A 22,389-nucleotide genomic window follows, 5' to 3' on the forward strand; every position below is an offset into this window, starting at 1 on the left:
CAACAACAAAGAGACGAATGTACAAAGGACCTTATTTTGTTTCTATTCTGTTTAGGTCCAGTAAAGAATAGAGACAACTGTACTTTTTTTTATTATTGAGTCTGAAGAAAACTCTGCATAGATAAATTACAATGATTTGGACATGGATATGTGTATATATATTTTTTTCCTAAAGTTAATTAAGTATTTTAGGAAAAATTGTCAGAGCAGCCACCAGCAAGAGTTGGTGGCCGGAGTCTAAGGCCACCAAAAAATGTCTTGGGAGAACCCCCGCGCTAAGAGACCAGAGTGGTCCTGGGGAGAGTTAGGTCAGATAGACAAGAGCAGGGCTCCTGGTCACCTCAGCAGCGTGACGCAGGAGAAGAGGGACCTGGAGCTGATCTGCAATAGGCCTGTTGGGAAAGCAGTAGTCTGGTAGCACCTTGCTAGTACCGTGTTTTAGGGTATGTCTACACTACGGGATTATTCCGATTTTACAGAAACCGGTATTTGGAAACAGATTGTATAAAGTCGAGTGTACACACTAAGCACATTCATTCGGCGGTGTGCGTCCATGTACCGAGGCTAGCGTCGATTTCCGGAGCGTTGCACTGTGGGTAGCTATCCCATAGTTCCCGCAGTCTCCCCCACCCATTGGAATTCTGGGTTGAGATCACAATGCATGATGGGGCAAAAACAGTGTCGCGAGTGATTCTGGGTAAATGTCGTCAGTCAATCCTCCCTCCGTGAAAGCAACGGCAGACAATCATTTCGCGCCCTTTTTCCCTGGATTGCCCTGGCAGACGCCATAGCATGGCAACCATGGAGCCCGTTTAGCCTTTTGTCACTGTCACCGTATGTCTACTGGATGCTGCTGATAGACATGGTACTGCGGTGCTACACAGCAGCATTCACTTGCCTTTGCAAGTTAGCAGAGACAGTTACCAGCCCTATTGCACCGTCTGCTGCTTTGGAAATTGACGATGATGGTTACCAGTCCTATTGTACCGTCTGCTGCTGTCATGGGTACTCCTGGCTGGCCTCGCTGAGGTCGGCCGGGGGCGCATGGACAAAAACGGGAATGACTTCCCAGGTCATTCTCTTCTTTACGTTTTGTCTAAAGGTAGAGTCAGTCCTGCCTAGAATATCAGGCAAGCCTAATAAAGAACCAGAGAGTACAGCTGTTCCGGGTCAGAGCCCCAGACACCCCACAGAAATGATGAGCTGCATGCCATTCTAGGGGGTGCCCCTGCAACAACCCCACCCACTGCTTCCCTCCTCCCCTAAACCTCTTGGGCTACCCTGGCAGTTATCCGCCCATTTGTGTGATGAAGTAATATAGAATGCATGAATAAGAAACACTAACTTTATTGAGATAAAACGGGGGGGGAGGCAGCCTCCAGCTGCTATGATATTCCAGCCAGGACTGAATCTCCATTAGACGTTAATGGGGCGGGGGGGAAGAGAGGAGCACAGCCTCCAGCTGCTATGATATTCCAGCCAGGGCTGAATCTCCAAGAGACAAAGCTTAAAGAAAGGAATGACCGGAAGTTATTCCCATTTTTGCCCAGGCGCCCCCGGCCAACCTCACCGAGGCCAGCCAGGAGCAGTCACGGAATGATGAGGACGGTTTTCAAGCCTATTGCACCGTCTGCCATCAGGAAAGGAAGGGGAGGGGATGCTGCTGTTCAGCGCCGCAGCACCGTGTCTACCAGCAGCATGCAGTAGACATTCAGTGACACTGAAAATAGGCGAGTAACGATTTTTTTCCCTTTTCTTTCCCGGTGCGAGGGAGGAGGGGAGATTGACGACATATACCCTGAACCACCCGGGACAATGTTTTTGACCCTTCAAGCATTGGGAGCTCAGCCGAGAATGCAAATGGTTTTCAGAGACTGCGGGGACTGTGGGATAGCTGGAGTCCTCCGTCATAGAATCATAGAATCTCAGGGTTGGAAGGGACCTCAGGAGGTATCTAGCCCAACCCCCTGCTCAAAGCAGGACCAATTCCCAACTAAATCATCCCAGCCAGGGCTTTGTCAAGCCTGACCTTAAAAACCTCTAAGGAAGGAGATTCCACCACCTCCCTAGGTAACCCATTCCAGTTCTTCACCACCCTACTAGTGAAAAAGTTTTTCCTAATGTCCAACCTAAACCTCCCCCTCTGCAACTTGAGACCATTACTCCTTGTTCTGTCATCTTCTACCACTGAGAACAGTCTAGATCCATCCTCTTTGGAACCCCCTTTCAGGTAGTTGAAAGCAGCTATCAAATCCCCCCTCATTCTTCTCTTCTGCAGGCTAATCAATCTCAGTTCCCTCAGCCTCTCCTCATAAGTCATGTGCTCCAGCCCCCTAATCATTTTTGTTGCCCTCCGCTGGACTCTCTCCAATTTATCCACATCCTTCTTGTAGTGTGGGGCCCAAAACTGGACACAGTACTCCAGATGAGGCCTCACCAGTGCTGAATAGAGGGGAATGATCACATCCCTCGATCTGCTGGAAATGCCCCTACTTATACAACCCAAAATGCCATTAGCCTTCTTGGCAACAAGGGCACACTGTTGACTCATATTCAGCTTTTCGTCCACCGTAACCCCTAGGTCCTTTTCTGCAGAACTGCTGCCCAGCCATTCGGTCCCTAGTCTGTAGCAGTGCATGGGATTCTTCCGTCCTAAATGCAGGACTCTGCACTTGTCCTTGTTGAACCTCATCATATTTCTTTTGGCCCAGTCCTCTAATTTGTCTAGGTCCCTCTGTATCCTATCCCTACTCTCCAGCGTATCAACCATTCCTCCCAGTTTAGTGTCATCTGCAAACTTGCTAAGGGTGCAGTCCACACCATCCTCCAGATCGTTAATGAAGATATTGAACAAAACCGGCCCCAGCACCGACCCTTGGGGCACTCCACTTGATACCGGCTGCCAACTAGACATGGAACCATTGATCACTACCCGTTGAGCCCGACCATCTAGCCAGTTTTCTATCCACCTTACTGTCCATTCATCCAGCCCAGACTTCTTTAACTTGCTGGCAAGAATACTGTGGGAGACTGTATCAAAAGCTTTGCTAAAGTCCAGAAATAGCACATCCACTGCTTTCCCCTCATCCACAGAACCTGTTATCTCATCATAGAAGGCAATTAGGTTAGTCAGGCATGACTTGCCCTTGGTGAATCCATGCTGACTGTTCCTGATCACTTTCCCCTCCTTTAAGTGGTTCAGAATTGATTCCTTGAGGACCTGTTCCATGATTTTTCCAGGGACTGAGGTGAGACTGACTGGCCTGTAGTTCCCTGGATCTTCCTTCTTCCCTTTTTTAAAGATGGGCACTATATTAGCTTTTTTCCAGTCATCCGGGACCTCCCCCGATCGCCATGATTTTTCAAAGATAATGGCCAATGGCTCTGCAATCTCATCGGCCAACTCCTTTAGCACCCTCGGATGCAGTGCATCCGGCCCCATGGACTTGTGCTCGTCCAGCTTTTCTAAATAGTCCCGAACTACTTCTTTCTCCACAGAGAGCTGGTCACCTCCTCCCCATACCGTGCTGCAGAGTGCAGCTGCCTGGGAGCTGACCTTGTCTGTGAAGACAGAGGCAAAAAAAGCATTGAGTACACTAGCTTTCTCCACATCCTCTGTCACTAGATTCCCTCCCTCATTCAGCAAGGGGCCCACACTTTCCTTGACTTTCTTCTTGTTGCTAACATACCTGAAGAAACCCTTCTTGTTACTCCTAACATCTCTTGCTAGCTGCAACTCCAAGTGTGATTTGGCCTTCCTAATTTCACTCCTGCATGCCCGAGCAATACTTTTATACTGCTCCCTGGTTATTTGTCCAATCTTCCACTTCTTGTAAGCTGTTTTTTTGTGTTTAAGACAAGCAAGGATTTCACTGTTAAGCCAAGCTGGTCGCCTGCCATATTTACTTTTCTTCCTACACATCGGGATGGTTTGTTCCTGCAACCTCAATAAGGATTCTTTAAAATACAGCCAGCTTTTCTGGACTCCTTTCCCCCTCATGTTATTCTCCCAGGGGACCTTGCCCATCAGTTCCCTGAGGGAGTCGAAGTCTGCTTTTCTGAAGTCCAGGGTCTCTGTTCTACTGCTCTCCTTTCTTCCTTGTATCAGGATCCTGAACTCGACCATCTCATGGTCACTGCCTCCCAGGTTCCCATCCACTATTGCTTCCTCTACTATTTCTTCCCTGTTTGTGAGCAGCAGGTCAAGAAGAGCTTTTCCCCTAGTTGGTTCCTCCAGCACTTGCACCAGGAAATTGTCCCCTACACTTTCCAGAAACTTCCTGGATTGTCTGTGCACTGCTGTATTGCTCTCCCAGCAGATATCGGGGTGATTAAAGTCACCCATGAGAACCAGGGCCTGCGATCTAGCAACTTCTGTTAGTTGCTGAAAGAAAGCCTCGTCCACCTCATCCCCCTGGTCTGGTGGTCTGTAGCAGAATCCCACCACAACATCCCCCTTGTTGTTCATACTTCTAAATTTAATCCAGAGACTCTCAGGTTTTTCTGCAGTTTCATACTGGAGCTCTGAGCAGTCATACTGCTCTCTTACATACAATGCAACTCCCCCACCTTTTCTGCCCTGCCTGTCCTTCCTGAACAGTTTATATCCATCCATGACAGTACTCCAATCATGTGAGTTATCCCACCAAGTCTCTGTTATTCCAATTACATCATAATTCCTTGACTGTGCCAGGACTTCTAGTTCTCCCTGCTTGTTCCCCAGGCTTCTTGCATTTGTTTATAGGCATGTAAGATAACTCAGTGATCGTCCTGGTGTCCCAGTATGGGGCAGGAGCCCTCCCCTCTTGTACTCACCTACTTGTGCTTTCTCCCGATATCCCAGTACCCCACTTACCTCGGGGCTTTGGTCTCCTTCCCCCGGTGAACCTAGTTTAAAGCCCTCCTCACTAGGTTAGCCAGCCTGCTTGCAAAGATGCTCTTCCCTCTCTTCGTGAGGTGGAGCCCGTCTCTGCCTAGCACTCCTCCTTCTTGGAAGACCATCCCATGGTCAAAGAATCCAAACCCTTCTCTCCCACACCATCTGTGTAGCCATTTGTTGATTTCCAGGATTCGACGGTCTCTACCCTGGCCTTTTCCTGCCACAGGGAGGATAGACGAGAACACCACTTGCGCCTCAAACTCCTTTATCCTTCTTCCCAGAGCCACGTAGTCTGCAGTGATATGCTCAAGGTCATTCTTGGCAGTATCATTGGTGCCCACGTGGAGAAGCAGGAAGGGGTAGCGATCTGAGGGCTTGATGAGTCTCGGCAGTCTCTCCATCACATCATGAATCCTAGCCCCTGGCAAGCAGCACACCTCTCGGTTTTCCCAGTCAGGGTGGCAGATAGATGACTCAGTCCCCCTGAGGAGAGAGTCCCCGACCACCACCACCCTCCTCCTTCTCCTCTTGGGAGTGGTGGTCGTGGAACCCCCATCCCTAGGACGGTGCATCTCATGCCTTCCAATCAGTGGAGTCTCCTTCTGCTCTGTTCCCTCCACTCTCTGCACTAGTACCTGCGGAGAGAACATGAAAACGGTTGCTCACCTGCATCTGTGTTTCTGATACATGGACGTTTCTGGTACACTTTCCTCTTCTGGAAGTCACATGCCGCCAATTATCCTCGATGGCCTTCTGTCCCCGCTGCGTAGCCTGCTCTGAATCTTCAGAACATTGTGCCCACTGAAGCTGATCCTGACGTCTATCTAGGAAATCCTCATTTTCTTTTATGGAACGCAGGGTTGATATTCGTTTCTCCAGACCTTGAATCTTCTCTTCCAATATGGAGATCAGCTTGCACTTTGTACAGACAAAGTCGCTTCTATCCTGTGGAAGGAAGACAAACATGGCGCATCCTGTGCAGGTCACAACGGCGGATCACTCAGCATCCATAGTCTCTTCCTTCTAGGAGCTTCCTTACTTGTGGCAGAAGCTACTCGGAGCAACCTGCGAGAGGGGGGCCTCAGTAGGCTCTCTCCAGGCGAACGTCCATTTGATTCTTTGGCTTTCCGTTACGCTTATCACACAGCACAGTGTTGAGTCCCTGCTGTGGCCTCTATCTATCATGGCCTTGGAGATTTTTTTCAAATGTTTTGGCATTTCGTCTTTTGGAACGGAGTTCTGATAGAACAGCTTCATCTCCCCATACAGAGATCAGATTCGGTATCTCTCGTATGGTCCATGCTGGAGCTCTTTTTTGATTCTGGAACTGCATGGTCACCCATGCTGATCAGCGCTACACGCTGGGCAAACAAGAAATGAAATTCAAAAGTTCGCGGGGCTTTTCCTGTCTACTTGGCTGGTGCATCCGAGTTCAGATTACTGTCCAGAGCGGTCACAATGGTGCACTGTGGGATAGCACCCGGAGGCCAATACCGTCAAATTGCGGCCACACTAACCCTAATCCGACATGGCAATACTGATTTCAGCACTACTCCCCTCGTCGGGGAGGATTACAGATACCGGTATTAAGAGCTCTTTATATCGATATAAAGGGCTTTGTTGTGTGGACGGGTGCAGGGTTAATGTGGTTTAATGCTGCTAAATTCGATATAGACTCGTAGTGTAGACCTGGCCTTAGGCCTGAGTGTCAGTATAAGGTGGGGGTAGTCAGTCAACAGGCAGACCATGGGCCAAATCTGGACTGCCAGGCACTTTTGAACGTACCCTGAAATCTTTTCATTTATTTATTATCGTTATTGGTTTGTTTCTTATTTTCTCTGGAATCTGGACTGTGACTGTACCTTGGCCAAGACATTTGGACTTTGACAAAAAATAATCGACTACTCCTGGGGTAAGGTTTTTTTGTGGATTCTGAATCTCAAGACCCTAAGTTGGAAGAAACTGCCTGATGATACCTTGTCACTGCTGAGCATTTTGAAATACGAGCACTTATCACAAGCCAGGTGGCAGTGAAAGCATTTTCATTGAAGTTCCAAATATTTTTAATGAAAACCGCACACTAATGTTTTGTGCTGGAGCTAGGAGGTACATATGTGCTGTCTGTTGGTATTAGCTGTATACCTTTCTAGTACACGCCCTCCTCCCCCAAACTGAGACCGAAGGCATATTCTTCCTGTACTCTCTGAGCATGCTCACAACAAGTTCTTACATCTTCACTCATGCAAGTTAATTTTCAACTACTGGACAATTATAGACATTAATACATTATAAATTAAACACTCACCACACACCAAACATAATACAGGAGTTCCACATAGACAAAATGAAGTCGAGGATTGCTGCAGATGCAATATACAGAGAAGCCATAAGTAAGAAACTAGACCTGTGCACTGATCCCTTAAATGCCACTAGGCACTCAGAGGCCATAGTAAATATTGGCAGTGGTAGAGTGGCACAACCGTCAGTGTAGACAACTCACTTACAGCTGGAATTTTCCAAATGCACGAATCGGAACATTGCTGGCCCGCCCGCAGGGTTTTGTGACACAATGCCGAGGGGAGCAGAGACACTGGCAGTGCAAAATGCACAGGTTGGTCCAACCAAGATATTTGATGCTGAGCTTATCTATTGAAGGCCTACAAGCAAGTTCATGAGAGGTTGAGATCAAGAATATTTTGACAGGTGATTGGTTCCTGTACCGACATCAACATTCACTGCCTCTGGTGACGGGATTGCTGAGGCTAAATCTAAGCTAAAGAAGCAGCTGCAGACAGAGGTGTCAGCTAGACATCCTTCCTAAGAAGTCCCCTGCACCGTCACTGACGGTTCTGCTGTACACTTGCCAGCATGTGGCATCATCAAGGACTTTGTGACAAATTTCAGAATCTACACTGAACACGAGCTAGCAGCAGGTGATGTATACCTTGTCTCGGACAGGTGCAAATCCATCAGCACAATGAGTGTCACAAAATCGAGCAGAGCTACAGGAGCAAGCAGAGTGCATCATTTAAGGACAAATGCATCGGTACCTCCACAGAAAGTTGTCTTGACAGTTAATGAAAATAAGAGAGTTTGATTGGCATCATTTGTGCAGAATTATTAAAGACAGAGAAAATACCTGAGCTGAAATAAACCAGGGGTGTGTGGTGGTCAACAGAGGAGATATGGCCACCTCACATGAGGCAGCAAAGAACATCCTCAGACATCAAACAGTGATGATAGCAAAAGAGAAAGTGGTGGAAAAGTCAGTATTATCGGATGACATTGACATATTTCTCTTACTCTTGCATGATTACCTTGAACAGAGCCTAACATATTTAGTGATTATGGAACCCAGCGTCCAAGAGAGAGCTGTAATAGACATCCATGCTACTGCAGAGCAACGCCAGAACGCGATACCAGGGCTGTTAGCTGTCCAGGCGCTCTCAGCCTGTGATACAGTAGCTTCCTGTTTTGGCCTCTTCAGAATTACTCTGTTGAAAATTCTGCAAGCTGGGTACTCCCTCTCTCTGCTGGGTGACATCAATGCCACAATGCCTGCTGACGCTGAACAGGCACCCAAATTCCTGGCTGCACACTACAGACAATCAAACTGTGCCCCCATGTTAGAAGCATGGCAGAAATCATGGGCAGGGAAAACTGGCAAAGGTACCCAGGGCCGCCCAGAGGATTCCAGGGGCCCGGGGTCTTCGGCGGCGGGGGGCCCTTCCGTTCCGGGACCCACCGCCGAAGTGCCCCGAAGACCCGCGGCGGGGACCCCCCGCCGCCGAATTACCGCCGGAGCGGGACCCGCCGCCGAAGCGCAGCCCGGTCTTCGGCGGTAATTCGGCGGCAGGGGTCTTCGGGGCACTTCGGCGGCGGGTCCCGGAAGGGAAGGGGCCCCCCCCGCCGCCGAATTACCGCCGAAGACCGAGCTGAACTTCGGCGGCGGGTCCCGCTCCGTCTTCGGCGGTAATTCGCCGGCGGGGACCGGGAGCGAAGAAGCTCCTGCGCCCGGCCCCGCAAGAGTTTTCCGGGCCCCCCGGAGCGAGTGAGGGACTCCGCTCCAGGGACCCCGAAAAACTCTCATGGGGGCCCCTGTGGGGCTCGGGGCCTGGGGCAAATTGCCCCTCTTGCCCCCCCCCCTCTGGGCGGCCCTGAAGGTACCATATCAAACCAAAGCTCAGCTCCTTACCACCACCAAGGGAAGCACTTATAGGAAATGTCAAACGAGCACATATTCAGGTGCACTGCAGTATGGATGGATACGCAATGACAGTTCCAAGTCTCCATTTCCAAAAACTGAACCAGTCAATGGTGCACAGATATTTTGAAGTTAATCAAGGGTAATGGACCCTGTAAATCTATGAGCCAGATTGCCAGGAACCATATTCTGGGCATGCCCTGGAGGTGTGGAGTGTCATAATGACCTGACAAAATCAGCTTTAGCATTTGCAGATGAAAACAGGGATGACAAGTAGTATATTACCTGTATTACTCACGTTGGGACGCTCAGCTGTTGTTGGAATGAGACAGAACACCAGTAATCATTTATAATGACTCCAAAATGTGGTATTTGGTTACAATTATTATTATATTTGTCATTTTGCTGACTAGATACATCAAGGGTCGGCAACCTTTCAGAAGTGGTGTGCCGAGTCTTCATTTATTCACTCTAATTTAAGGTTTCGTGTGCCGGTAAAACATTTTAATGTTTTTTAGAAGGTCTCTCTCTACAAGTCTATATATTATATAACTAAACTAGTGTTGTATTGTAAAATAAACAAGGTTTTCAAAATATTTAAGCAGCTTCATTTAAAATTAAATTAAAATGTTGATCTTATGCCGCCAGCCTGCTGCTGGTCTGGGGTTCTGTTCACCTAGGCCGGCAGTGGGCTGAGTGGGGCCTGCAGCCGGGACCCCAGCTGGGAAGGGTCTGGCAGCCAGAACCCAAGACCGGCAGCAGGTTGTGCGGGGCCGGCAGCCAGAACCCCAGACTGGCAGCAGGCTGAGCGGCTCAGCCCCCTTCTGCTCAGGGGTTCCATCCGCCAGCTCCTGCCAGCCGGCATCCCGGCTGCCGGACCCGCTCAGCCCGCCGCTGGTCTGGGATCCCGGCCCTGCCCACATACAGTGGGTACCTACCTTCTCCCTGGTTCTGGCCCATTCTTTTCCTCTCTCTGCATTGAGCTGAGGGTGGGAGTGGCCAGAGCACAGGGCTGGGGGTGCTCAGGCTCCCCCCCCACCCGCTCCTTGTCCCAACTACCCCCTCCTGGGACCCCACCCCCTATCTAAGCCTCCCTGCCCCTTGTCCCCTGACTGCCCCCCTAGGACTCTACCCCCTACCTGTCCCCTGACTGCCCCAACCCTTATCCACACCCCCGCACCCAGACAGAACCCCTGGACTCCAACTGCTCCCCGCCCCTGACAGGACCCCAGAACTCTGGACCCATACAACCCCTGCTCCTGCCTGCGCCAACCCCTCTCCACACCCCTACCTCCTGACAGCCCCAGAACTCCCAACTCATCCAACCCCCACAGCTCCTTGTCCCATAACCACCTCCTCCAGAGACCCCCCACCTAACTGTCCCCAGGACCCTCCTTGCTCCCTGTCCCCTGACTGCCTTGACCCCATCCACCCCTCACCCCTAACAGACCCCGGGACTCCCATGCCCCATCCACCCCTGCTCCCTAACTGCCCCCTCCAGAGACCCCGCCCCTAACCACTCCCCGGGATCCCACCCACCCATCCAACCCACTCTGCTCCCTGTCCCCTGACTGCCCCCAACCCTTATCCAACCCCCCCCAGCCCCGGACCCCTTACCACGAGGCTCCCCGCTCATCCGGAGTTTTGTCGCTGCCGCACACGCACAGCCCCGCCCCGCCCCTCAGAGCGCTGCACGCGTGGCAGGAGGGCTCTGGATGAGCGGGGAGCGGTTTTCCCTCCCCACAGAGCCAAACGCTGCCCCACGGGAGAGCGCAGCCCCGGCCCCCAGAGCGCTGCGCGCGCGGCGGCAGGGCTCCAGGGGAAGGAGGGGAATGGGGGGGAGGGGCCAGCGCTCCAGCCAGGGAGCGCGGACCCTGCAGCTTGCCGCGTCGGCAGGATTTTTAATGGCACAATGGAGTCCCGGCAGGCTCCAGCGCGCCATTAAAAATCGGCTCGCGTGCCATAGGTTGCTGACCCCTGGGATACATTTATGGTCTGTTGAATACTTGTCACATAATAAAAAGTGGTCACTGTCTCAAGTGACGGTTAAGGTCTATGCTGTACCCCCAGCCCTCTGCCTCAGGTGCCCTTATTAGTCAAATATGTGTTGTTATTGATTGAGATTGCAAATGTTAAATACATGGATTTCATATATTAGGACTCTTATGCTTTGATTTTGTCTGCTCCAAATCATGTGAACTCCTGCTGATTGGGGGGGCCGGCGAGGGTGGGATGAAGCGTCGGTTTTTCAAAATGCTCAGCAGTGCCAGTGTCATTAGGCAGGTTCGTGTAACGTGTGGTCTAGAGATACAGAAGCCACAAAAACACCTTGTCTGGACCCTAAAGCGAGGCTGACCAGAGGGGCTGCCAGACTACAGGTCACGTGCAGCGGACAAACCCAGAGCAGGGAAGAGCAGATGATCGTTGTGAGACGTGGGGCTGGATGGGCTGGTGTTCTCTGAGCTGGTTGCTGTTGAACCGTGGACCTGGTACACAAGATATCCTGGTCTGGGCAAATTGAAAGCTGGAGGTGGGGGTGAAGATCTGCAGTGCAGCTGTTCTGCGCCCTGCTGTCAGCTCCAGCTCAGCTCCTGGGTGAATCTCTGGTACTGCGCCTTGCTCACTTCCTGGTAACGCGTGGCTGAGTGTGTGTGAGATGGGAGGCAGAGCTGCTGTGTCAGGAGTCTTCCCTCTGCCTCTTGTGTCTCCGTGGCAGGCACTGTGGTTACAGCAAGGCTTTCCAGGACTCAGATGAGGAGAAGATGCACTATCAGAATGGCCAGGGTAAGTACATGGAGACGTGTCTGGGGTGAGCTGTTCTCTGCCTCCCAGAAGGGGCTGAGTTCTGGGCCAGCTATTCCTGGTCTCAGGTGATTTTCCTTGTCCCTCTGGGTATCTGAGCCCTTGGGCTGGTCTGGAGAGGTCTGTGTTCTGAAGGGGAAATTTAGCTTTCCTGGAGTTGGGTGCCAGAGAGCAGGACCCCACTGGGGCATCTCTCCGCTGTATGTGGCCCTAAGGAGTCTGAATCACTGCTTTTGGGGCCTGGATTCCTGCCGCCTCTCTGGCTCCCAGAGGGCATTGCAGTTGGCTGTTGGAATAATCTCGCTTTTTCTTTCCCTGCTGAACTCTACCAGTGAAGTTCCCCGCGTCAAAGTTCTACGTGGACCCTCACACGTACGAGGACCCCTGCCAAGCCGTGCACGAGTTCACACGAGAGATCGAGGCCTCCAGGATTAAAATTGAGAAAGTCATTGGGTCCGGTGAGTGCCCTGGCTCTATGCATTTCACACCCTTCGAACTTCCTTCGGAAACTCATTTCTTCCCCCGGCGCTATGGTGCTAATGTTTGTGCAGTACTCTGGAGACGCGAGGGGCTAAATAAATACAGCTCGTGCTGAGTGTTATGATCCTCAGTGAGAGTTTGAGCCATTCTGTAGCTTTCTGAGCACAAAAAGCACGTGCAGAATTTTTTAACATATGAAGTGAACCATCCGGAGCCAGATGCTCAGCTGGTGTTAATCATAGAATCATAGAATCTCAGGGTTGGAAGGGACCTCAGGAGGTCATCTAGTCCAACCCCCTGCTCAAAGCAGGACCAAACCCAACTAAATCATCCCAGCCAGGGCTTTGTCAAGCCTGACCTTAAAAACCTCTAAGGAAGGAGATTCCACCACCTCCCTAGGTAACCCATTCCAGTGCTTCACCACCCTCCTAGTGAAAAAGTTTTTCCTAATGTCCAACCTAAACCTCCCCCTCTGCAACTTGAGACCATTACTCCTTGTTCTGTCATCTTCTACCACTGAGAACAGTCTAGATCCATCCTCTTTGGAACCCCCTTTCAGGTAGTTGAAAGCAGCTATCAAATCCCCCCTCATTCTTCTCTTCTGCAGGCTAAACACTCCCAGTTCCCTCAGCCTCTCCTCATAAGTCATGTGCTCCAGCCCCCTAATCATTTTTGTTGCCCTCCGCTGGACTCTCTCCAATTTATCCACATCCTTCTTGTAGTGTGGGGCCCAAAACTGGACACAGTACTCCAAATGAGGCCTCACCAGTGCTGAATAGAGGGGAATGATCACTCCTCGATCTGCTGGAAATGCCCCTACTTATACAACCCAAAATGCCATTAGCCTTCTTGGCAACAAGGGCACACTGTTGACTCATATTCAGCTTTTCGTCCACCGTAACCCCTAGGTCCTTTTCTGCAGAACTGCTGCCCAGCCATTCGGTCCCTAGTCTGTGGCAGTGCATGGGATTCTTCCGTCCTAAGTGCAGGACTCTGCACTTGTCCTTGTTGAACCTCATCATATTTCTTTTGGCCCAATCCTCTAATTTGTCTAGGTCCCTCTGTATCCTATCCCTACTCTCCAGCGTATCAACCACTCCTCCCAGTTTAGTGTCATCTGCAAACTTGCTAAGGGTGCAGTCCACACCATCCTCCAGATCGTTAATGAAGATATTGAACAAAACCGGCCCCAGCACCGACCCTTGGGGCACTCCACTTGATACCGGCTGCCAACTAGACATGGAACCATTGATCACTACCCGTTGAGCCCGACCATCTAGCCAGTTTTCTAATCAGTGTAGCTCAGCTGCAGCCAATGGAATGACACTGACTTGCTCCAGCTTAAGGTCTGGCTGTCCATGCACGAGTATCTCCTCTGCTGCTACCTTGAATTTCACCCCCAAAGTTCATGTCTGGGCTGAGAAGACGCTTGAGCCATTTCAGCAAAAATGTTGATTTTTTTTTCCTGAAAAGTGATATCAGCTGAGAATAGGGGCTTGGAAGGCAAGCGCACAAGAGAGAGGGCGAGCGAGCGAGCTGTCAGCTGCTGGTGACACCCATGGTAGCCAATGGTGCACAAAGTCTGAGTGCCCTCCTGCTTGGCAGTTGCACAGAACCAGCCAGGATGCTCAGGCTCAGAGCTGCCTGGGAGGTGCTGGGAATTCTCACTAAACCAGCCCTGCTCTTGCTTTTCACCTGGCTTTGTACCCACATTGTTGTGAGGGAAGTTGGAAATCCCATAATAGGACGTGCTGAGCACACCTCATCATTGCTATGCCAGCACAGAGGTGGATGAGAGTCTTTATGCCTCTGAGGCACCAAGCCAGGCAATGATTCCTTACGGTGAGTCAGTGGTAGGAAATAGAACCCAGGAGTCCTGACTCCCCAAGCACGGGACCATGCTGCAGCCTTCCTATTGGCTCTAGAAAACAGAGCCCTAGTTGTTGGCTCTGGACATGTGTTTAGCCTGGTGGCAGAAGGAGTGCGGATTTGGTGGGGTGCCAGGAGGCTGCAGTGAATTGAGAAGCTAAGCCCTTTCCCTTGTCTTTTCTTGCTTTGCAGGAGAGTCTGGGGAGGTGTGTTATGGCCACCTGAAAGTGCCAGGGAAGAGGGAGCTTCCCGTGGCCATCAAGGCTTTGAAAGCAGGTTACACGGAAAAGCAGAGACGGGACTTCCTGAGCGAGGCCAGCATCATGGCGCAGTTCGACCACCCCAATGTTATCCACCTGGAGGGCGTGGTCACCAGGAGTACGTTTCTGGGTGCAACAGATTAGAGAGGGCAGTCGCATAGTCAGTGCAGGACCATAGGGACAAAGGGGAAGCTGATCTCACACCCAGATCCCTCAGGAAGTGCTTTCCTCTCCCAAGCCTGGCAGAGACCCCCCCCTACAACCGAGAGGCCGGCCAGCTGCTGCACAACGTATAATCTCACTAATGGGGGCCTTTCACTTCGCTAGCCCCTTTCATCCCCAGGGATCCCCAATATAACAAACCCAAATGCAGCCGCCTTTGGGGTGGAATGTGGCAGCCGTGTCACTGACTATTGCAATGCTACCAAAGAGTGTTGGACAGGAATGGAGGCTTCTGTATCCAGTGGGAACGACAGAGGGAATTTAAGGAGATGGGGCACAGATGGCCAATAGGAAATGTGTCCAAAACATGGGGGTAAACATCTCATGGGTGGGAGTTCCCAACAGGCAGGTGCCACATCAGAGAGACAGCTGCTAGGCAGGCCTACCAGAGGGACCTGTTCCTAGAGAGCCCCTGCTGAAGGGCTGGATGGGCACTGGCAGGTGGCAGTGCGTGGGCGAAGCTTGCCCTGACACTGCCCTCACTCTACCTGCTCTGAGGGCTTCATTTTCGGGTCTGAACATACAGCACCGAATTCCTGGGAGCTGGCAATAAAGTGCCTTTGGATTGCTACGGGCCAGCAGGCTCCGAATGAAGTCCTATCACGAGCCGGGGTCTCTGCTGCTAGCTTCAGGCTCTAGAGTCTAGGAGCCAGCTCCTCAGCCCAGCAGCGTTCTCTCCTTTTGACATTCCTGATTAGCATCTTGAGAGGGAGACAGCTTGTCACTCGCAGGACTGCTGCTTTTCTCCTTCTCTTCTAATGTCATTAGAGAAATGAAGAGTTTATTCCTGGCCACAGCTCAAACCCCTGGTAGGAGAATGCTGCTATTTGGGGCTTTTCCAACATTCATTTGAGGGAGGTGAAATGGGACACCTGACAGGGTCCTTTGTAACATCACATGTGGTGGCTCCCCTCACCCCACTCCGCTCTGCACCGCAACGCCAGAGATCAGGGTTATTGGATTCAGAGAAGCACTACCCATTAGCGTTCATTTTAAAGGCTGCATCATATTGAATTGTAATGTGAAGTTATAGTTTTAAAAGGCACATTGAAATGCAAAGCATTATGGTAATGGGATGCAAATTTCATTTAGACAATGAAACTGACTTAGCAACAACAATGGCGCCTGTACAGAGAGTGCGAGTAGGATGCGTGAGTGTGAGTAGGCTGTGTTAGTGTGAGTAGGATGCGTGAGTGCAAGGTGGATGCATGAGTGTGAGTAGGCTGTGTTAGTGCGAGCAGGCTGCGTGAGTGTGAGCATGCTGTGTTAGTGCTATATGCACACACTGACATGGTTCACACGCAGCACCAGGATGGGACCTCACCAGCTCTTTGCAGGGCTGTGGGACACCTTGATTGTCCCTGTGGCCCTGGATTTGCTTCCCTCCCTGCACCAGGCAGGTATCTTGCTCCCAGAGGAAGGTGACTTCTCTATTAACTTGACCTCTCTTGTCTCCTACAGGCAAATTGGTAATGATTGTAACCGAATACATGGAGAACGGCTCACTAGATTCCTTTCTCCGGGTAATCAGCTCCTCTGAATTTTTATTCATTGCACATTCTTCAGGGCTGAGTGGCTGATGAGGGAGAAGAACAGGCTGATCCACACTGTGCGGCCTCATGACCACTGTGACCGCTGAGTAAAAGCTGCAGGCGCTGGGGGAACACTAGCTCCAAGGCATCTGCACTCGGTCTCACGCAGAGCATCCTAGTGTGACAGGCAGGACTCCTGTTGCTGGTGCACAGGAGCATCTGCCAGGCCTATGTAGTGGGAAGAGTGGAGGGTTGGAGGTGACAGGAGTACAAACTGTCCTTCATTTCCTCGGGCCTGGCCAGGCTTGCTCCAAGAGGTGTCTGGGTTTGGAGCCCGAGTGTGGGGGCATTACAGATTGCAACAGGTGAGCTGAGTGTAGCTTAATGGGGACAGGGGTCTGGCCCTACAGGTCACAGAGGTCCAAGTCACCATGCAGAATCAGTGTTTGTCAGGTGCCCAGCGAGAGGCCAGGAATAACGTCAGGGTTGTTTTCTCTCCAGAAACATGATGGGCAGTTCACCATCATCCAGCTGGTGGGCATGCTGAGGGGCATTGGTGCCGGCATGAGATACCTCTCTGATTTGGGCTACGTGCACCGGGACCTGGCTGCCCGTAACGTTCTTGTTAACAGCAACTTGGTCTGCAAGGTGTCCGACTTCGGCCTGTCGAGAATCCTCGAGGATGATCCGGATGCTGCGTATACCACCACGGTACATTCTGCGCTTTCCCTGCCTCTTTCTCTGTGCTGAGTCATAAAGAACAGCAGGCATCCGCACACCCTTCAGGGAGAGAAATCACAGCCTGAAGCCAAGGCATGAAGCTCAGCCCTAGCTCCACCCTCCTGTGCTGGTGCCATGAATTATGGAGCCCCTTAGACCATTATAAATGATCTGACAATTCATATAATACAAACTCGTTTCTTATACAGCCGTACGTGGAGGGAGTTACAGCACAGTGTGAGCTGGTACCTTTCCTAGCCTGCTCTCAATTACAGTCCACACACCGTCAGCGTCCCAAATCACCCTCTTCATACCCTAGCTCCTCTTTCCTCCCATCTCCCGTGTAACTGGGTGAGGTAACAGCTCATCTGTCTCAGGGAGTTTCGCACAAATGCTGCCACACTGTTACATACATACAGTCTCAGGCTTGGCCTGATGTTTTAATCTCAGTGAGATCAACAGAACAAGCTGAGTTTGAAGTAGATTGGTTCAGTAGTTTAAAAATTGTTTAAAGTTATTGAGTCCCATTGCTGGCTGGAGCAAAGGATTTCTTATTTTAGGAAGAGCTAGCAGTGACCCCAGATTTAGGTAACCTAACATTTCTGGTATAGAAGATTCTTGTGACCTTTTTATGAGGCACCCTTACCCCTCCATTATATGTTGCAGGCCTTTGACATTCTGCTGGGGCAAAGCACCGGAGCTAGAGATGTGTCTTTTGCTTGTCCCATGAAATTCTGTTGAGGGTTGGCTCAGACAGAAATGTAAAAATCACCATTTCCGTTCTCGGCCTGCATGGCTCAGCTTCCCAGAATAGTAACTCAACACAAACATTCTAAGGACAAGCCCCAGCTTCCACCAGAGCAGCAGGAGTGCTGGGAATGAGGACGAGAGCTGGACAAGGCTCCCACCCTGACCACACTCCTTCCCTGACCTGGCACATGGGGTAGGAGCCCATCCCCCACTCTAGGGGCACCAAATGGGGCAGGAGCCTATCGCTTCTTGGCATGGGAAGGGGGAGAGAGCCCACCCATTCCCCTCTGAGCTAGCAGCCTTCTCCTCATATAGCAGGTACAGTGGGTAACGTGGTCTATATGCGTTACAATAACGATGAAAGTTCAGGGTTCAAATCCTGCTGGTGCTGCATGATGGGATGGCTGGGTTGACACAATTATACATCACAGGGTTTGGTTTTTCTTTTAAAGAAAATCTTGAAATTACAAACAATTGTAATTTGGGGGGAGGGATAGCTCAGGGGTTTGAGCATTGGCCTACTAAACCCAGCATTGTGAGTTCAACCCTTGAGAGGGCCACTTAGGGATCTGGGGCAAAAATCAGTACTTGGTCCTGGTAGTGAAGGCAGGGGCTGGACTTGATGACCTTTCAAGGTCCCTTCTGGTTCTAGGAGATAGGTATATCTCCTATTATTAAATTAAAACTATGTTAAACAAACATACATTAGATTAGAGCAGGGATCAGCAACCTTTGGCATGCGGCCTGTCAGTGAAAGCTGCTGGTGGGCCGGGACAGTTTGTTTACCTGCAGCAGCCGCAAGTTTGGCCGAGCGCAGCTCCCACTGGCTGTGGTTCACAGTTACAGGCCAATGGGGGCTGCGGGAAGCGGCAGCCAGCACATCCCTCAGCCCACGCCACTTCCCACAGCCCCCATTGGCCTGGAACAGCGAACCGCAGCCACTGGGCACTGCACTCAGCCGAACCTGTGGACGCTGCAGATAAACAAACCATCCCGGCCCACCAGCGGCTTTCCCTGATGGGCCACGTGCCAAAGGTTGCCCATCCCTGGATTAGAGAGACAAGGTGGGTGAGGTAATATCTTTTATTGGACCAATACAAGTCAGTTACCTTGTCTCTCTAATATCCTGGGGTCAACACAGCTCCAACAAAATTTAGATCAGTGGTTCTCAACCAGGAGCACACATACCCTTGGGTGTTCGCAGAGATCTTCCAGTGGGAACATCAGCTCATCTAGATATTTGCCTAGGTTTACAACAGGCTACTAGCGAAATCAGTACAAACTAAAATTTCATACGACTTGTTTGTATTGCTCTATATGCTATACACTGAAATGTAAGTACACTAGTTATATTCCAATTGATTTCTTTTATAATGAAATGGTAAAAATGAGAAAGTAGGAATTTTTCAGTGCTAGTGTGCTGTGACTCGTATTTTTATGTCTGATTTTGTAAGCAAGTTGTTTTTAAGCAAGGCGATACTTGGGGGTACGCAAGACAAATCAGACTCCTGACGGGGTACAGTTATCTGGAAAGGTTAAGAGCCACTGATTTAGGTTACAAAGTCAAGCACGCAAAAATTAGGAAATGCCAAATTTACAGTTGCCTGCACATCAGTTTGATCCCTGTTTCCATATGTAACCCACTGGTCAGTGCCAGTCTGTGTCATGTGTCCCGCTCTGCGCCTGCTCCCCATGGGGTATGGGGCTGTTACAGCTCTCCTTTACAAATGCTAACTGTTTAGTTCATGCTTTCAGCTCTGGAGGGTTTCCTGCTCCAGTCCCTGAAGTGTTGGCCAAGGAACCTGGTCACATACTATATCCTCATTCACTGCACAGGATGGACATACAAAGGCGGAGAATTAAGGCCACGTGTGTAACTGTAATACTGACATTTCTTAACCTTTGAGTGCTTGACTTTGCGATCTAAACAGCATTCTACTAACGTAGATCGTGTGTGTGTGTGTCTGGGCTTTCACGTCCTGCCTAAAGCCACCCAGCGGGGAAGTAAGAGGGAGAGCGAGAAGCCAAGGATCTCTGTGTTTGGCTGCTCCTTGCCCCGGGATAAACACGCATCCTCCAGTGTCTAATAATTTCTGGGCTTGTTCTCCCTGCTGGGCTTGCGTGTGGGACACCCTGCAGCACCACACCAGACACCTTCTGGGCAGAGGCTTCGTTCCTCAGTGAGCGGTAGGGAGAAGGGGCCCAGAGTCTAGGCTTTCAGGAGTCTAAACATGAGCCCACTCTCTGCCTTATTGTCTTCCTTATAGCCAGCTCTCTGGGACTCCTGCGGGCAGAGGCCTTCCAGCAGCCAGGCTAAATTCTTGGTGCTTTCAGGTTCTGTCCTGTGTGCAAGCAAAACTCTCGGTACTCGGCCTTGGTGACACAACAAGATTGTCCTGTCATAGAGGGGAGGGATAGCACAGTGGTTTGAGCATTGGCCTGCTAAACCCAGGGTTGTGAGTTCAATTCTTGAGGGGGCCACTTAGGGATCTGGGGCAAAAATTGGTCCTGCTAGTGAAGGCAGGGCTTGATGACCTTTCAAGGTCCCTTCCAGTTCTAGGAGATGGGTATATCTCCAATTATTTAAAAGTGTCACATGACACAAGCCCTGAGCTGGTCATTGGCCCTTGTCAGTCCTGCTCCAGTTTCCAGATCTACCACTTGCCCCTAGAGTGCCCTTGCTTTGAATATATCAGGGGCACTCTAGGGTAGACTAGGACAACTTTCCCCAACGTGGGCATTTGCCACTGAGGGAGTCACTAGCTGAGGGTTTCCAGATGTCCTGGGCAGACACACTCCATTCACTTTTGCATCAGCAGGTGCTAGTGATGGGTGCACGTCCGGTCTCGAGCCCGATGCAGGGGCAAGAAATGGTATTTAAAATTCATCCCCTTTACCAAGGTTGGGGTCAGGTCATATTTGAAATGAACACATTTGCTCAGCATCAGCGCCTGCCCAGAGTCTAGTGTTAGGAGCCAATCCTGTGTTCTCATGCCGCCATTGCTAACTGCTCCAGAGTTACCCGTGACAGGATGGCAGGGCTGCATCTGCACTGGCAAAGCCAGGACTCATCGCTCAGCCTGGGAGTGCACCCGCGCAGCCAGGCTAGGGCTCAGCGTGTCTTCTGTCTAACCCTGTTCTGAGCTGGCGTAGCTGACACGGTGGTGGAAATGCCTGAGCCCTGCCCACACTAGAGCGCCTGCTGTTGCTGCCGGTGATGAATTATGGGTCCCACTTTGCCAGTGTAGACAAGGCCCAGGAGAGGACAGAGCTGCTAACAATTCATGGGAGGGAGGAGGAGCCGCATGCCCTTCCCAGTTAGGTGCGCTCCTCGGCCCAGCGAGGGAAGGGAGGGAGACCATTTACATTCAGGCCCTGCAGTGCTGCTGGTGCCAGTCACCGAACCAGAAAGCTGGGGGGTGTTCTTAGGGCGTGGGTGGGAAGCTGCCTGTTCTAGGCTCAGTCTTACAGCGCCCCACCCGGGGTCCATTGGTCCTTAGGGCTGACGCTGGGTGGTACCCAGTGGCTGCGGGTTGGACCCTCAGCACCGACAGGGCTTGGGGCCTGTTTGGTCTCAAAGAACGGAGAGCCCTGCCTCAGGGAACTAGGCTAAGCAAGATCAGGCCTGGGAGCTTTTTGCTGGGAGACCCAGGAGACTCCATGGTGTTTGAAAGCACAAAGGATTCAGAGACGGCGGGTCTCTCTAACAGACTGGCATGCTGACAGTCATGGAGATGCCAATGGCAGGCTCCAGGCTGATGCGAGTGGACATTCCCCATGCATGCCTGACCCCAGCTCCTGCTCTGGAGCAGTGAGGCCCAGCTCTGGCTCTCCGCGATAACTGCTGAATGGCCTTGCTGCCCAGGTGCCAGCTGTTTGCCCTGGGTGGAGCCTGTCCTGGACGGTTACCCTGTGTTCTGTGTTTCAGGGGGGGAAGATCCCCATCCGCTGGACGGCCCCCGAGGCCATCACGCACCGCACGTTCTCCTCAGCCAGCGACGTGTGGAGCTACGGCGTCGTCATGTGGGAGGTGTTGGCCTACGGGGAGCGGCCCTACTGGAACATGACCAACAGGGATGTAAGTGAGCGTCGTCCTGCCTGCGGCTGGGCTGGTATCAGGGCGGTTCCCTCCCTCCCTCTGCTGGGGCAGCACCTCCTGTTAACTGAGCGGTCGTGAGGGCTCACGGCGAGATGGAGGCCGCTGGGGAGGGGGTCCAAAGCCAGAGTGTAGTTCTCTGGGCAAAAGGCGATGCTGCCTCTCCTTGCAACGGGAATGGAGCTCGAGACTTTCCGCTGTCTGGGAGGGGCAACCTGGGGCCTCAACGCCGAGCTCAGCCGAGCCGTGAGGGGGGATTGTCAAATACCCTGTGTGAAAATATCAATGTGTTTACAGTTCTTCCTTCCGCATAGTGTGTGTCCCTGCCCCGCTGCGTGTTACTGGGTGTTCCCGCCCCGGTGCGTGTTACTGGGGGTCCCCGCCCCGCTGCGTGTTACTGGGTGTTCCTGCCCCGCTGCGTGTTACTGGGGGTCCCCGCCCCACTGCGTGTTACTGGGGGTCCCCGCCCAAAAAAATGTGTGGAGTCCCGCTTCCTTCTGCGTGTGTAGTGGGTCCCCCTGCAAGTGTGTTTACTGGGGTCTCCTGCCCGCTGCGTGTTACTGGGGTCCCGCCCG

At 51.6% G+C, this 22,389-nt stretch overlaps 1 protein-coding gene across 4 annotated transcripts in view; it reads left to right on the forward strand.

Moving 5' to 3' along the window:
- The window catches only part of EPHA8 (EPH receptor A8), a 131,719-nt gene that overhangs the window by 103,838 nt on the left and 5,492 nt on the right, over window positions 1–22,389 (forward strand). For 3 of the 4 annotated variants that reach the window (XM_039509366.1, XM_039509367.1, XM_039509368.1), the window contains 6 exons: window positions 11,800–11,867; window positions 12,218–12,343; window positions 14,427–14,612; window positions 16,178–16,239; window positions 16,750–16,959; window positions 21,647–21,796. In XM_039509366.1, the coding sequence (XP_039365300.1) occupies window positions 11,800–11,867; window positions 12,218–12,343; window positions 14,427–14,612; window positions 16,178–16,239; window positions 16,750–16,959; window positions 21,647–21,796 (802 nt within the window). Of the gene's footprint in view, window positions 1–11,799; window positions 11,868–12,217; window positions 12,344–14,426; window positions 14,613–16,177; window positions 16,240–16,749; window positions 16,960–17,634; window positions 18,010–21,646; window positions 21,797–22,389 lie in introns of those variants that run through there. The other variant, XM_039509369.1, reaches the window with a different exon arrangement.

This window comes from Mauremys reevesii, linkage group 21, assembly GCF_016161935.1.
Source record: "Mauremys reevesii isolate NIE-2019 linkage group 21, ASM1616193v1, whole genome shotgun sequence".
Classification (NCBI taxonomy): domain Eukaryota; kingdom Metazoa; phylum Chordata; order Testudines; family Geoemydidae; genus Mauremys; species Mauremys reevesii.